Source organism: Monodelphis domestica, chromosome 2, assembly GCF_027887165.1.
Source record: "Monodelphis domestica isolate mMonDom1 chromosome 2, mMonDom1.pri, whole genome shotgun sequence".
Lineage (NCBI taxonomy): Eukaryota > Metazoa > Chordata > Mammalia > Didelphimorphia > Didelphidae > Monodelphis > Monodelphis domestica.
The window spans coordinates 534,161,550-534,178,602 of NC_077228.1; the positions used below are offsets into that span (position 1 = coordinate 534,161,550).

Here is a 17,053-nt window from a genome sequence, read left to right on the forward strand (position 1 = left end):
ACATTGCAAAGAAGCACAAGGTCAAGGAGACCAAGAATACCTGTGGGATTGATAAGGATCTGTGCCAAGACAGAGGACTTGTATTGGGGATTGAGGAAGTAGTTGCATGGCAAATTCAGACACTGGACTTCCTTGTGCCAGGTTTCAACAAGTATATTATGAATCTTAAATTTACTTAGACTCTACTTTAGAAGATTTGGTTAAGCTATTCCCCTATTATAACAATGGAGATCCTTGATCAGGAATGTATTGGGAACTTTTAAAATTACTCCACCCTACTCAGACAGTGCCTTAGGGGAAGATAAAGTTGTAAACTGCTTATTGAACAATGAAAGTCCCCAACTCATACCTTATAGTAAAGCTGGAACCTTAAGCTAGGTCTATTTTTAGATCTAATACAAAAGGGTGTTAAGTACCTGTAAAGGTTAAATTAGTACCTAAAAGGTCAAGCAACTTACAAAAGGCAAGCTTAACAAAGATTTAATCTAACCAGAGAAGGTGAAAACCAAAGAAGGTGAAAACTAAGAATGGGCAGTCCTGGGAAAAAGCGTCTACTGTGATTGGTAGATGTGAAAATTTAGGAGAAGAGACATAAGAGAAAATTTAATTAAAAGGAAGGGGTAAGAAGGAAAAAATTTGAATGGAGTTCGCGATTGAATTCAGTTTGGAGAGAAATTTCAGTTCAGAGTGGAAGAACCCAACTTGAAGACGATCTTGTGGTGAGTGATAAAAATTCACTTGCTCTCCCTTTGTGTGTGTGTGTCTATGTCTCTCTCTCTCTCTCAATTCCTTCATTCTTTATTAATTAAACCTTCCATAAATCCCAGCTGATTTGGGTATTTCATATTTAGGAATTTCCCATGGCGACCACTTATTTTAGATTTTAAGACAAAACACTAAAAAGTATCCTTTTCTGTTTGGGCCTAAATCTTTACAGTCCTGGCCTTTACAGTTTTTTACATTTACAATCTTCTTTTGGTTTTCATTCTGGCTCCCCTCTCCCTGAGAATGAACGTAAAATCAGATCAGGGAATTATACTTCCCATTTACCTCACACTTTGTCCCCTCATCTAATTATACTATGGCAATTTTCCTTAGTCCCAGATGCCAGTGGGTAAGTGCAATATTGCTGCAATTGTCCTGCATGTTTATAGGATATAAGCTACTTCAATTGGGCCTTGCTGGTGATTCATGGACCCGTTATGGTTGATTTTTGCTCGTAATTTTATACAGATAGGATATTGATATGTATTTTTATCTAGATTTTTTTTTATTCTTCCTTTGGTTTTGGGGTTTTGAGGTTGTTTTGCTTTATTTTAGGAATTGCTTCATATACCTCATAGCTCAGCTATGTATCCCATGGTGATTCTGGTGTTGGTCAGCACCTTCCTAAGGGGGAGATTGCATAATTATGCTAAAACCCAAGGTTCAAGATCTTTTAAAGTTATTTTTAAGAATCAAGAAAGTGAATCTTCTGGAAAAGATGTCATAAGGATGCCTACAGAAACCACATACTACATCAAGAGATCCAAAATGAAGTCTGGGATATAATAAACTAAACTGAACGGGGTTGAACCTATCATTTATTCTGAATGTAAATTCTAATGCAAAAGGGGAGTGCCCCCTAATCGGCTTTTTGTCAATGTGTCTATCAATCCTTTTTTGTTTTCTCTCTTTTTTCATTCTTTCCCTTGTATCCCCCAAATTGTTGTAATTCCCTCTTTGTAAGGTACTATATTTTAGATATCTCTAGTACACATGCGGAATGATTCATTGGGGAGACCTGATATGTGTAAACCTTAAAATTTCTTAGACTTATAAATGTTGGAAATTTCACCATTGGGAAATTTCATACTTGAAAAAATTTCCTATTGATAGTGGAAACTATTGGAATGTGAACCCCATTGGCATGGGAGGTTCCTCCTCCTCCCTTCTTAAGATTACTTTAGGACAGAAACCTTTTGCTGAACAATGGAAAGGGCTTTGACCTATGCTTAAGCATAGAATAGGAATTTCTTTGAGTCATGATTGATTTTAGAATTGATACAATAGAGATACTTGGAATGACAGAACCAGGTCTTGGAAGTTACAATCTCCACCCTACTCAGTCCTAACGGGATTTAGGAAGGGCTGCAGCATAGATCAAAATTTAATTATTCCAATCTCTACCCTACTCAGGGTAACAGGATTTAGGAAGGGCTGTAGCAAAGGATCAAGATTTAATTATTGAGAATATAACCTTCAACAGACATGTGCAAAGCCACAGACCTCTGGGCGGTCCTGGGTTAAGCTAGAGCCACCATTGGCACAGGGAAGACATGGACAGTGATTGGTAGATGTGAGAACTGAGGGGAGGGAACTTGGATGGTTTCCTTAAAGAGAGAGGGGTCTGAGGACTGGAGGTGGTTGGTTGGAGAGGTGGTGCTTTGAGGGTCAGCTCTGAAGGAAGCTGGAGGTGGAAGCCCCTGAGACTGTTTCTCCATTTTGGTCACGTGAGTAATAGGGACTGATCTCCTTTCTTTGCCCCAGCTATCTAAGGGCTTGGGCCTTTTGGCCCAGCCTAAACAGAAGGGGTATTTAAGCCCTATTCCCTTCTCTCCCCTTTCTCTCTCCCTCTCTCTCTCTATCTCTAATACCTTTCTTCATCCTGTTTGTAATTAAACTCCATAAAAGGTTGACTGCTGACTTGAGTTTTCATTTAGGAATTACATAGCTGAATTCCTTGGCGACCTTAAATTAATATATATCAGTCTTTTAAAGTGATTTCCTTGTCACATATGTTAATCTCAAAAAAGAACCCAATGTAGGAGATTTACCATGCTGGTCTCCCAAAGAATCAAAGGGGAATTTACGTGAAGAGAATTTATACTTCTCTCCTAGGGTACTACATGGAATGCTGTCCTGACTTCATCCTCGTATTCCTGGAGCTACATCATTTATGTCACCTAGGCTAATCACCTAGGTACATCACCTAATGTAGGCTACATGACTCTGAACTTCATCCAGACATGACTCTACATTTGAACCAGATGAAAAAGGGAAGATAAGAGGGATGAACAAGGAAGTGCTGTTTTTCACTGTCTCTGGTATCTAGCCAAGGAAGATGCTGTTGGATATCACACTGGAAGCATCCACATGAGAGCTACATTAGACTATTTTATTCTATCTTTCTACATATTTCTCATCTTTTACCTGTCCAAGTAATTCTAATAAACCTGATTTAATTATAAGGACCAGAGTACTAATTTTACTATAACATGCAAAAAGCCACAGGCTTTCACTGGCTGGCTAGCACTAGATGAGCTTTTTCATATCTGGGGTATCTTGGAATAACAACTCATGAAAGCTGAAATCACTAGACCAAGATGTTCCATGGATTTGCATTCTTGTAGCAGTCTCTTTCAAAACCCTGATGGCTAGCCATGCACAGTGAGGCCAATATGAGACCATTATGGACCACCACCACTGTTCTCCAAAAACAGACCTTGAATTGCCCCTAATTGCAATGCTAAGCTGGTTTTCTGATCAGAACTCATCCTGGGCTCATGGTATTATTCTTCTATCTAGAAGCTTCTCAAAGGCACTAATGGGCAACACTGTTTGGTCATTCACTAGAGCTCCAATGAGAGAATAACCAGTTACCAGTGGAAGAAAGGAGAAGGTTATGTTTGAAGAAATTCTATACTTAAAAACGCTGTGTTAGATCTAGACATTTTTTTAAAACCCTTTACCTTCTGACTTAAAATGAATATTAAGTATCAGTTCCAAGACAGAAGAGCATTAAGGGCCAGGCAATTGGGGTTAAATGAATTGTCCAGGGTCACACCGATAAGAAGGGTCGAACATCAGATATTAACACAGAACCACCTATCTCTAGGTCTGCCTCTTGATCCACTGAGCCACCTAGATGTTTATTTATTAACACTTTTAAAAAAGGAAAAATATAATATACAAGTAACCTTCATGTAAATTTATCATTCAATACATTACTTGTAATGAGCCAATAGAAAAATGCACCTTTAAATATAGTAACAATCAATTCATTTTGTTGATTTGTTGGGGAGCTAAAAACAAAGAAAGAATTTCCATCCCTCAGTAAAAGAACTTCAACAATTCACCTCCTATTTTTTCTCTCATCTATATATCAGCACGCTCAGTTTTCTACTTAAAAATGAGAATACAGATAGTGGTTCAGTGGGCAGAACACCAAGAGAGGTTAGGAAGACCTGAATTCTAATTCCACCACAGAACCTGGCTAGTACTGTGACCCTGGACGAGTCAGCTTCAGCTTCTTCATCTGTAAAATGAACATCATAATATCCCCGACCTCCTTTATAAGAGGATCAAATAAGATTTAGAAAATGCCTGGCACACAGTAGGCTGAGTAAAAGACAGCTATTAGTTTTTTCATTGTTATTCTTATTTTGACTATTCACTCCCTAGCTCTACTCTTACTTAAAACTGTTAATGTCGTCATGCTTCCATTCCCTCATTTCCTGTTGAACTAAATGGATTTCCATTCTAAAACACTCTTCCCAAGATCAGCCAAGAGTGTGGTTCATGATCTGCTGCTGCTTCTCACACCATTTCTATGTTGTATTCTAGATCCTGAGCTTCTTGACAGCATGGCCTGCCTCTTCCCTTCTCTTTGAGGGTAGTAAATTTTTTAGGTGACTTGGATCCCCACCACACTTCTATCCTCAGGATCAGAACATAGAAGATGCTTAATCAATGCTACTGACTGATTGCCTAGACCCAGGACTGATCCCATCAAGACCATTAATCTAAAAGGAGGGGAAGAAAATTTAATGGGGAAGGAGCAGCTGCTTTTCAACGACTCACCTGTAGAAGTTCCTGTCCCAGCTTCTCCCTCTTCATTCTGTACATCTTCTCTCTTCAACAGGAAGAGCAAATCTAGTTTGGAAACGGGAATCCCTGCAACACAGAGAGAATGAAGAGCTGAGTTGAAAGAGCTGTCTGAGAATTCAGGAAGTTTCAAAATAAAATTTTTATGCATTTCTTCTGTTCTCAGAACACCTCAGTTTCTCATAATATTCTAACCTCTTTTCCCTATCAGAATAATTTCTTATCACAAAAAAGAACTTTTAATGAAAAAGAGGAAGATAAAAACATTTGGTAAAATCAATCAGAATGTCAAAAATCTGGTATCATATGCAAAGTTCCAGAACCCTCAGTCTGCAGGCTACAAATGATCAGGCAAGAAGAAATGGACAATCAGGCAGGTAAGGAAACAAAGAGGGACTCTAGGTTGTAGTCCAAGGCAGGATGGGTCAAAATTCCACGTACATAAAGGCTAGCCATTCAAAGGTCTGTCATAATCTGGACTATACACATTTCCGGACAATTAAAAAATTCCAAACAAAATAAATACAAACTAAAACAATAAATCCACATGTAGTATTAAAGGCTATCCTGCTGGTCAGCAATGCCTTCCGGTTCTGGATTTCTGTGCATTTCACAAGCAGGTTTAAAAAGATCTTTTCTTTTCTTTCCATTTACTTTCTCCTTAGCACTCTGAGCCCCAGGCTCCACACTCAATCTTCCTGCTTCAACCAAAATGAGAGGGAAAACCCCTCATCCCAAATGTGCCCAGTCAAGCCTGGGTTGCACTTTCACTCAGACCCTGATTGGTCAAGGTGGAGGAGGTAGATTCCTCCCCAGTTCCAAGTGCCACTCAAAGCTCTCCCTCTGCGAGCATCACTAGATAATCTCTCCTCCTCTAAAGTTCATTCAATACAAAACTGCCATCCAGGCTAAGGTTTGGCAGCTCTTTCTCTATTGACCTCTGGGTCCTTCCCCTCCTTCCTCAATGAGTTCAGTGCCTGCCTGGCTCAGTCTTTCTCTCCTGCCCACCCAAGATCACACAAACAAGATCAGAGCCTTGACCTTGCTGTCATCCACAAATGCACCACTTCCCTGCTCGGGAACCCTGACATCCCCTTTTCCCTCTGGGATCTCCATCTCTCCTTGCTATGACCTCCATTCCCACGTCCCTCAGTCCTTCCCAGGCCATCCTCCCTGGACTAACTTACTCTCTACCCTTTCCCATGTGGATCCCAGGAAACAAGTCTGACTTTCCATCATCCTCTTCTCTCCAGCCCATTGGCTCCTTATGCTGGAGCTGATCTCATGTTGCCAAGCCTCAGCCTCAGTTACTCTCCCCTCCAGTGCCCTCACTCCTACTACCCTGCAGCTGAACAAAGCTGAAGAAAAATCATGACACTGTGCTGACTGGATCCACCACAAATTGACGTTACACCCTCTTCACAGGGCCCTCGGTATACTCAGGCAAACCTCTTTTTTTAAAACCCTTACCTTGTCTTAGATTCAATACCATGTATTGGTTTCAAGGCAAAAGAGACATAAGGGCTAGGTAATGAGGGTTAAGTGACTTGTATAGGGTTACCTAGCCAGGAAGTATCTAAAGCCAGATTTGAACCTAAGGCCTCCTGTCTCGAAATCCAGGCTCTCAATCCATTAAGCCACTGAGCTACCCCCCCCCCCCAAGCCTCTAATACCCCACCTCAGTGACTCACTATCCCACTCACCACAGGAGATTATACAAATTCTTTTCTGCCTGAGCTCAGAACATTGCTAAACAAACTAAGCTGTTCCCCCAGAGCTCCCCCTCTTCTCCCCTCCCATCACTCAGATGCCTTCTAACAACACCTCTCCCTTCACCTCTGTCTCATATAATGAGGGGGCCATTCTCCTGAACAAGGCTGACTGCTCTATGTGCACAAGTGATCTCATTACATCCTCGGTTCTGCTGCAGACTGTCCACTTATCTTCAGTCATTCCCTCTCTGCTTCTCCACTGCCTACATTGCCACAACTTCCCTATTTGTGAAAGATCCACCAGTCTCTGCTGCCTGCTGTCTCCTCCCTCTCCTCTTCTGTGGCTAACCTCCCTGAGGAGCCCACCCAGAACAGATGCCTCCAACTACTTCCCTCTCACTCTCTCCTTAGCCCTCTACAGGCAGGATTCCAAACTCATCACTCAATGGAAAGTGCTCTCTCTAAAGTCACTGATGATGTCTCAACGGCCAATTCCAATAGCATTTTCTCTTCTTCTTTGACCTCCACAGCCTTTGATACTGTGCATCACCCTCTCTTCCTTCCCTTTCGCTTCTGTAAGTGCCTCTCTACTCAGTGACACTCCTCTATCCCGATTCTCCTCTTGCCAAGATGATGACTCCTTCTCCCTAACCAGAGGTTCCAGAGTAGAGAAGGCACAGCCTCACCATCAGAGGAAAGGAGCCAAAGGAGCTCAATTCATACAAAGCAAAGACCTCTTTCCCAGAAACACCGAACAGAAACATTTTGCCTACTGGCCACAAAAGATTTGGGATTGTTGGAAAAGAATTTCTCTCTCCATTATGATGTCTTTTATTTAAATGACATAACTCAGTGACCTGGAGGTCGAACACCACTAACTAATTCAAGTATAGACAAGACCTCAGAGAAAGGAAGTTAAGGAACCAACAGGAAAGGAAATTATTGCATAGACATTGGCCCCCTTGGGTGGCTCAGGAAAATTAAGAAATTATGGTTGGTTCTGGAAATGTGATGTGTGAGAGCTAGTGGGTGGAGAAAACAGCTCATAAATGGAAGAACAAGACGTCTTTGGAGTCTTCTGGCTGGAGCATGGAAGCTGAAGGAACTCTTGTCTTTCCTCAGCTTCAATACATCATGGCCACCAATAGAGTAGAAAGCTAAGTAACTTTCTACCTCTTTCCTACCTTTCCCTCTCTTTAATACTACTACTACTACTACTATGATTTAATGAAATTATAAAGCTACTAGAAGTCTCATAACTTAATTTTAATTATTACAGGATTCTCATCTTCCGTGGGGCCTTAAGTGTTCTTATCTAATAAGACAACATTTATGTATACCTTTCTTAGCCTACAGCAAATGAGCTTGCAAAAATTCCAACATACTGACACTGATTCACAGGGACTGGTTCTGCTTACCTATGGAGACCAGGTTTTCATAGTTCTCCAACATCACATTCCTGTGCAGGGCCCTCTGGGCAGGATCCAGGTGTCTCCACTCTTCCAAGGTGAACTCCACAGCCACATCCTTGAATGTCAGAGATTCCTGAATCGAAGACATTCCCGCTTAATCAGGAGAACGCCTCTAAAAATATTCCTGTATTATCTACGTGGTCTCTGCCTCACTTGATACTGAACTCAGGAGCCAGTGTATAAGCTTCATGAGTTTTTCCCCCAACAATGAACCCCAAAAATATCACATCATTTCAGTCTGTATAGAAAAGCCAAAGATCAGTTTGTAAGACAGGTTTTTTTTAGCAATATAGCCTCAAGAAGACTGCATTCCATCCTTATCTATCCTTCCATCATAAGAGGTTTAAAGGAAAAGTGGGTTTAAGTGTTTAAACCTAAGGCCAAGGTTGATCTAGCCCTGTTTTGTATTTATTATAGAGCTAATGAATTTGACATTCCTGTTCATGTTTTGTGACTAAATTGTGATAAATTAATAATTGCCAAAATATGTAAGAATAACTGCTATAATGTAGACTCATAGGTTTTAAGGAATCCTTAGAGAGGGCAAATGATCAGAAAAGATTGTTTGAGGGTATGGAAATTTGTTTCTGGACTGCTGGTAAGCAGAATTTCTCTGAGCTGAAATGGGTGAGACTTGTCTTTTAAGGAAAAAGAAGGCTTCTGGGATCTAATGGTGACAAAGTACACAAAGGACAGAACATCCTGGGATGGTTACAGAGGCTTATTCTGGGCTCACATGGGAATGGACCTTTTTTGACCATATAGGCTGTTAGTCTTAAGTGATACAATGATGACATGAGCCAGTGATAGCTTTGGCCTGTACATGAAGCCCTCACTATGTATCCCTTGGGGCATGAGGAAATATTTTCTCTGTCAGCCTTTCTTTCTGACAAATTCCCATAATTAGCACATAATGGAAATTATAAAATTAAAGCTTCCATTTCCTCAAGCAACATTAATAATTGAAAATTCTTAAATTGTTAGGGAACATACTTTGAAAAGTAGGTGAAATTTATTAATCAATGGCTTGTATTTGTAGCCTTAATTTACCACAGTTGATGTTTGGATCTTCAGCTTGGAAATATAGCTCAAAGCTTTCTCAGAATTCCCTCAGAATTTGGGGTAAAGAAATACATGTGTAAAATATTGTTACTCAAGTGTTTATAGTTAATGTGTACTTTGCAAAAGGATATTCTTTAACAGAAACATCACATACCAATTCTGCAAACAACTCAGGAATCTGATTTCCTAAAGGCATCTATTCCTGTCAGATGATTTCTGAAGATAGAGTCTATTGGCTTCTTTGTTTCTATCTGGTGTTCTAGTTTTTGCCCCAGTCCTAGTTTCTACACTTGTATCTTAAGGGGTGATGTTCCCCCTTGTGACCTGTCTGCCAATCGGGTGAAGCAGTTGCTGGACATCCTTCAGATTACCAAGCAGGTTCCCACCTACCTAGGACCCAGGCATTCACAGAGAACAGGCTCCTAAAGACCCTGTGTCCACAGCCTTTCCCTCTCTATTCAAGTTTTGGCTACTCCCCTGTGGGATATGTGGACATTACATTTGTAACCTTGTCACTTCTCTAGTTACTTATAGGGTAAAAGCACTCATGGGAGTCATACAGATGCCACTGTAACCTCGGCAACTATTCTAATCTGAAGCCCTGGACATTGCCTACAGTCAGGACCTCTTCCTAACAATAGGCAGGGACAGCTCTGCAACTATTCTCACCTCTATAGAAGCTACATCTCCCCCTTTGAGAGGGGGGAGATGACATGGGCATTGTACCCCCAGAAACTCAGGTAGACTATTGACAGGAAATTCTTCTGCTCCCTTGTATCTTCATGACTCTTAGCCAAAGGAATCTTCGCATTTATGCTGATCATCTAGGACTAGTTTCATGCATTCTTAATCACCTAGTGGCCTTTGCCAAGAATCACATTAATACTGTCCAACTATGGTCCTTCACCAGCAATATCAAACCCTGATTCCCACTGAATCCCCTTATGAGGATAAGAAGATTCCTCATGTACAGTAGAAGTGGGGAATGAAGGAGGTCAGAACAACCTCCCTCTGGGGGCCAGGGGTAAACTCTTACCCAAGTCAGCATAACTGTTGTAGTAGCTAAATAGACACTCCCTATATTGTCAAACTCTCAGCTAGCTACAACTGCCCAATCACGACATCCTATTGTTCAACATTTCATGTTAGCCCCCTATACTATAAAAGGTGTTCCCCTAGCCAAGCCAGTGCGACTCATTCTTTGGGGTAGCCCTAACGTGTTAGATTATAGGTGATGTTTTGCTTACTTGCATTGTCTCGGTTTCTCCATTCCTGGAGGATTATCTCAGACCCTACACCCAAAATGGGAATCTGAGAACTAAGCATGAAATTTCATCATGGCAACTCCACACAGTATCAAGGGATAATTTCTGTTTTTCCAGCATTTTCTTTCTTCTTCCTAATCATCTCCATTTCATTTTTTTTAAACCCTTACCTTCCATCTTGGAGTCAATACTTTGTCAAGTGACTTGCCCAGGATCACACAGCTGGGAAGTGTCTGAGGCCAGATTTGAACCTAGGACCTCCTGTATCTAGGCCTGACTCTCCATCCACTGAGCCACCTAGCTGCACCCTCATCTCCATTTCATTTTAAAAGATTGTTTAAAAATTCTTCATTTAACATTCATCAAATGGAATGATGACTTCTCTCTATGTGAAAAGGCCAATTTCTAGTATGTTGCCTTTTTAAAAACTATATAAGTTCAACATGCCACTTTCATAGCCATCTGACATATACGGCTATTGATACTTCTTGACTTTTTTCTGTGAATTTTAAAAAATTTCCCACAATTCCATTCTTGTTTTGTTTTGTTTTTTTAATTTAAACCCTTACGTTCCATCTTAGAATCAATACTGTGTATTGGTTTCAAGGCTGAAGAGTGTTAAGGGTGGGGCATTGGGGGTTAAGTGACTTTCCCAGGGTCACACAGCTGGGAAGTGTCTGAGGTGACATTTGTACCTAAGACCTCCCACCTCTAGGCCTGCCTCTCCATCCACTGAGATATTCAATCTACTGAGACTTGGGTCCCAATATGAATTTGAGTGAGCACAATTTGAGTGAAAACAGGAAAGAAATATTAGAAAAGAGAGGCTAAGGGAGGAGACAGGTCAAAGCAGAAAGAGAGTAACAGGAACTTACCTGAAACCTGGCAGTTAGGACTCCAGAAGTCCCTCCTTCCTTCTCTTCTATGTTGCTAACTGAGGGAAGAGCTATATCTGGAGAAACAGAGCTGGATAAGATATCCTTGGCTAGGCCAATCTTGCCTTGTAGCTTCTAGACAAAGCCCTCACTAGCACCCTCAGGCCCCAAGCCCATCTGCATTGTCAATCCACCTTGACAGATCACTCCTCTACCAAATTCTCTAACCTTGGCTCATCTCACAATTCCTGCTGGAGAAAGCCATGGCCATGTGTTTTGTCTGGGGTTCAATGGCCCTCACCACTGCCCCAAGTAACCCTTTCCTTCACCTTTTCTGGCACCTGCTCCAGCTAAGGACCTTGGAATATTCACATTTTCAATTAGGGCTACCTGTGGCTGAGTAAAAAAGGCTGACTCCATTCCCTGGCTTTCCTTAAGGGAGGTACTAGCCTCTGGAGGGGCCCCGCACCTGGAAGAAGCCTCTGGGCTAAAACTTCTGTTAATTGATCCTCAGGCTCTCCAGCTGGGGCTTCTGGAGCCTTGCCAGAGTAAAGCCAGGGCTTAAGCAATAGTAAAGCTCATTAATTTAATTTCTTACTCTACCCTATTTATCATTTTTCTACCTTAACTTTCCTCTATTTTAAGAATAAATTGCTAAAATTCATTGTGAATTGATTTTTAAAATTTTTAACCCTTTTATTTTTAGCCCTTACATTCCAGCCATTACACTCCCCAGAGGGAAGGAATAAAAGTTCTCTCACACTGGGAAGATTCCATTCCCCCACTGATTCTCTTGGAATTCTCACCCTTCTCCTGACGTGTCAGGGTCACGTCTCCCATGCTTGACCATCCTTTTTGTTTTCTCATTGCTCTGACTTCACTCACGTCCTTTCTGCCCAGCTGGGAGAAGGAAATGGCTTCACTACTGCCCTGGAGTTGGATGAAAGGTTGCAGAGCAGCGATACTCTCCTGGGTTGGACTCCCTTCCTTGGGGGGAGATCCTACACCACCTTCTCCTTCCAGTAGAGCTGAGGCCTGTAAAGAGATAATCATGTTACTTTGGGTTCTGGAGACCAGATTCTTATTCCCAGCTCAGAACTGACCCTCTCTCTGAGGGCTGGGCTCCTGAGGACTCTGCTAGGAGCCACTGAGACCACAGAAAGGATGGAGATAGCAGGAGGGCCCTGAAATCACAATCACCATATTGGAAATCAGAAGCTAGACATACAACTGGGCAGGTCAGAAATTACATTCATTTAAGAAACAAACTCACATCTCACATTGAGAAGGAAACAATGATTTGTGACTTTAAGGCAAGAATTAGCAATGTCAACACACTTTCAATACCCCTACTCAATTTTATCAGTAATTACTCATTGCAGTGCAATTTAATGGGAATCAGTGATTATAATTAGTGAGTTAAGCTGAATAGGAGGAAATTTGAGGTCCTTTTCTTAGTTAATGCTGTAGGAATAAGAGTTATGGAAGTTAGTAGTAATGAACCCACAAAGGACTTGGGTGTACTTTTCAGGTATCAAAAGATTTTATTAATTGTATTGGATCTATTAAAGAGATTCATGCTGTAGTTGTAGTTAGTTCTGTATTTGAAATTTATCTCAGCTTGTGAAGCTCTATTAACACAAAACCGATTCCCAAGTGTAAGGATAATTTTAGGGTTGTGACCTAAACTAAATTAATTTGGTCGCCAAGGAATATCCCAAATAAAATACCCAAGTCAGTTTGGAAATTTATAGTTATTTAATCAATATAGAGGGAAAAAATTCAGCAGAAGACTGAGGGAAAGGTATAGGATTTCTCCTGCCTGGCCAGGGCCAGGGGGAGTTCAAATTCCTCCACCACAAGGACTTTGAAGATTAAAGCCTTTCTCTAAGAGGATAGTGTTCGTAAGGTAAAGGAGAAAGCAATCAGCTTAAACTCCAAGAGAGCTCAAAGAAGAGCCTCACCTGAACTAGATTACTAGGTTTCCTCAAGTATGGTATCAAGGAAAACTCGCCAATAAGCAGGACAATAGCTGCCACCACTCCAAGATGCCAAGCCACTCAGCAAGCTGCCGGCAGCCACCTCTCTGCCACAAAAGAGTCTGGAGAGAGGAAGTGATGCCAAATATACAGACAGTTTTACATCACTTTCCTTGTATCACCAGTACCAATGGTAGCTTAAGCTTGACTTGGGACAGGCCAGGGGTCTATCAGCTGTTTCTAAATTGTCATTTGCTAGCACATGTCTATCAGAGGCCATCCTCTTAGATACTTAATCCTTAAGTATGGGTGTAGACATTCCTAATTTTGTGAGACTAAGTAGGGTGGAGTAATCTCAAGTTCACACAAGTCTATGATGTTCAAAATTAGCTCCTATGAGAATGTTGTGCACAGAAAGTAAAACATCCTGGAACTATCCAATATAATGGACTTTGCTACTAGTAGCAGTACAACAAGCCAGGCCACTTCTGGGAAGGACTTCTGGGAAAGAATGCTATCCACATTGTCAGAAAGAACTGTGGGAGTAGAAATACAAAAGCAAAATGGATAACATCACTTATCACACGGATATATGGATGCATGGTTTGGGGTTTCAGCTTTAAAAAAATCACTCTAGAGCAAAAATGAATAATATAGAAATAGGTATCAAGTGACAACATTTGTACAATCCAGTTTGCTTATTGGCTCTGGGAGGAGGGAGGGTAGAAGGGACATAGAGATGATTCATATAAACATAAAAAAAAATATTTAAAATTAAAAAAAAAAGAAATGACTTCCTGTGCCTTAGCAACACTCCTCACATCCCTGAAGCATTAGCTCCATTCCCAAGTGACCCTTGAATTCAAAACTACACCATCCTAAGGGTCGCCATCACTGAGGTCTTGGATCCTAGCATATTGTTGACCAAAGCCCTGCTAAGATGGCCAGATGGATGGCCAATGACTTAAGACCTTGCTGACAGGGTCTCCTGACCAGGGGAAGGTCTCAGGACAGGATATGATTGATGACCTGTGAAAAGACCAGTGGACAAAATGGCTCTGGATGATGTAGTTGTCTCTTAGTCTATGAGAGTTCCCCCAATTCTGCAGAGACCAGTCATGGAACTATAGCACCCCATTCTATTTTTGGTACCCTTCCAAGTGCTACAAACCCTCTGAGAACCTGAGGAGAGGGTCCTGGACTGTGAGCCAGGTCTTGGATCCAGTTGATTAGTGACCACCAGATTCCCTAATGAATTGACTGATTATGACTGGGGCTCTGACTTGATGACTTTTGTAACAGATAGGATATTTTAGGACCAAACGCAATTCCCAGAAGGTGGGGCATGTGGGGGTTCTTTTTAATGGCACCTGCCTTGGCACACAAAGTAGAAGGGACAAAGGAGAGACCAGTGTATCTGAAGTTTCCTTACAACAGTAGCCCAATAGGAGAGGTAGGGGCAGCTCTCATCTGACCCCAACAGGGTCTGGGCACACCAAGCAGAAACATCCCCAGAACAGATAAAATATTACGCATGGGCAGATGGGGCAAAGGGACATGCAAAGTCAGGGGGTGCCCACATTCTTCTTGGGGCATGAGGGCCTCCCAGGAGAGGGGGTGGGAAAATAGGTGAGCAGCAGAGACCATGAAAACACGTTCTACCGAACAGTCCTTCTAGATCATCCTGTCACAAACCTGAGACTTCACCATTACACATGTGTGCACAAATGGCACCCCAAGGTACTCTCCTCCAACATGAAATATGGACTAACTCATATGAAACCCACCAACAATTAATCCATGAACGAAAAAGCATTTCTTGGTCACCTACTCCACTCCAGACCCCATGCTGGGCACAGGGAGAGCAAACAAAAGACAAGGAAGGAGCTCAGGGGCCAGGAGGGAGACAAGATGTGCCACAGGTCTGTGCCAAACAGATTTAAGGCAACAGTAGGGAGGGAACATTTCTGCTTGGTGTTGAAAGACTCTAAGGATCCTGGAGGCAGGCAGACAAAAAGGGGGCATGCCAGACACAGAGAACAGCAGGACAAATGCACAGAGACTGCAGAAGCTGAAGGGCAAAGGCTGGTCATTCTGTATATGGAGAGGGAGAAGGTGGAGGAAGGGAGGTTTGAGCCCACCTGGGAAGGGCTTTCACTGCTAATACTTGAGCTCATATTTGCATCCTGGAGGGAGCAGGGAACCAGTGGACATTCTGGAGTGGGAGAGTGCCACAAAGCCCTTGGCTGGTTGTGTGCCTCAGAGGTGGTAAAGTCTTGGGAAAAGAAGGCCCATGAGGGTCCTGAAGCACAGGAGTGAGGGGTCGGGTGTGTGGGGAAAGGAGGGGACAGAAAGGAGATCGATGGTGGACACAGAAGGCAAGACCTGCCCAGTGCATGGAGGTGAAGGGGAAAGAGATGGAGGCACCACCCAGCATTCCAAAGCTGCCCACCTGGCTGTCTGAGGTTCAGAAGGGGAATTTATAAAGAGGTTCTGAGACTGAGAGGGAAAGGGGTCCTCTGAGGTATCTAGTGGCAGCCCCTGATTTTACAGATGAGGAAACTGAGTCCCAGGATGTGAACCCCCACCTCCAGAGTCAGGGCTCCATGGAGTGGCACAGGATGGAGCTGAGCAGAGTAAAGGGTGGAACCATCATCCTGGAGGGCCTGAAGACAGAATGAAATTTACCCATGGGTCTGAAAATATGGAGGAAGAAGATGCCAGGTCCAGCCACTGAGGGGGCAGGAGGGGATGATGGTCCAGCAGAGGAGGCTGAGCAGGAGCAAATGGGCACAAAGCCACCCAAGGAGAGACAGTGGTCAAGGATGTCCATGTGGGCAACAGTAACAATATGGCAGACCAGTCATTGGGAAGGGCTGGGAAAAGTGCCACAACAGGTGGTAAGGAGAGAGGGGAGATAGAGGGAGAGAGGGAGAGAGAAAGGAAGGGAGAGGGAGGGAGGGAGGGAGAGGAAGGAAGGGCATGTGGTATGTAGGAGACAGGAAAAAGAAAGGACAGTCTGGTATTCTATCACTGTGACCACAGTGGACAGAGGGAGGGAGGCCCGCAGGGCTGGTGGATGCTTGGACTGACCAGCAGCTCTGGGCATGTGTGAGGGCACCAGGAGTTGGGGAAGGTGGAAGCTCTGAGATGGGGCACAAATGTGGGCAGGGTGGCAGGGGAGACAGAGGGAAAGAGAACACACACTCCTTCTGTACAGGGTACTGAGTGCAGGGTCAGGAGTTAGGGAGATCCGAGTTCAAATGCAGCCTTGCTTCTGTGACCCTGGGCAAATTACTTAACTGTATTTGCCTCAGTTTCCCCTTTAGCTGGAGAAAGAAATGGCCGGCTGCTCCATTATCTTTCCAAGAAAACCCTAAACAGGGTCATGAAGAGTGAGAAGAGACAGAAAAACCACTGAACAAGAGAAAGCTCCACTTCCCAGGGCTATGGAGGAAGCACTTACTACCGTGCCCCGCACACAGAAGGGAAAGAGGCGGCTGGAACGAAGTGAGAGGGACTTGGGTGGGGAGAGGTCACGCCACCACACTACCAAGGAAGGGAGAGGTCACGGGACAGGCTGGTCCTAAGTCGGGTCTTCAGGGGAGCCTGGAGGGGGTCCCGTAGAGCGAGGACAGACAAAGGCTCAGTGAGCAAAGAAAATGGTGGGGGAGGGGCAGGAGGAAACAGTTCTTCCTGGGAAGGAGAGGGGAGGTCTGCCCCTCCTGGAAGGGCGGGCACAACACCCTTCGCACGCCTGTGCACCCTCCCAACCCCCCCCCCCCCCAAGCACACACGGAACCCAACCCACACCCACCCACG

General features: G+C 43.2%; 2 protein-coding genes across 2 annotated transcripts in view; one reads left to right on the top strand and one right to left on the bottom strand.

Annotated features, from left to right (window-relative positions):
• LOC130453528 (zinc finger protein 260-like) overlaps positions 1-17,053 on the top strand; it is a 498,148-nt gene that overhangs the window by 181,010 nt on the left and 300,085 nt on the right. The window lies entirely within an intron of this gene.
• LOC130456864 (zinc finger protein 480-like) overlaps positions 1-17,053 on the bottom strand; it is a 60,863-nt gene that overhangs the window by 43,545 nt on the left and 265 nt on the right. The window contains exons 2-5 of the mRNA XM_056814464.1: positions 12,059-12,287; positions 11,253-11,329; positions 7,997-8,123; positions 4,843-4,935 (exon numbers count right to left, since the gene is read on the bottom strand). Of these exons, the coding sequence (XP_056670442.1) occupies positions 4,843-4,935; positions 7,997-8,123; positions 11,253-11,329; positions 12,059-12,119 (358 nt within the window). The 5' untranslated portion in view covers positions 12,120-12,287. The remainder of the gene's footprint in view (positions 1-4,842; positions 4,936-7,996; positions 8,124-11,252; positions 11,330-12,058; positions 12,288-17,053) is intronic.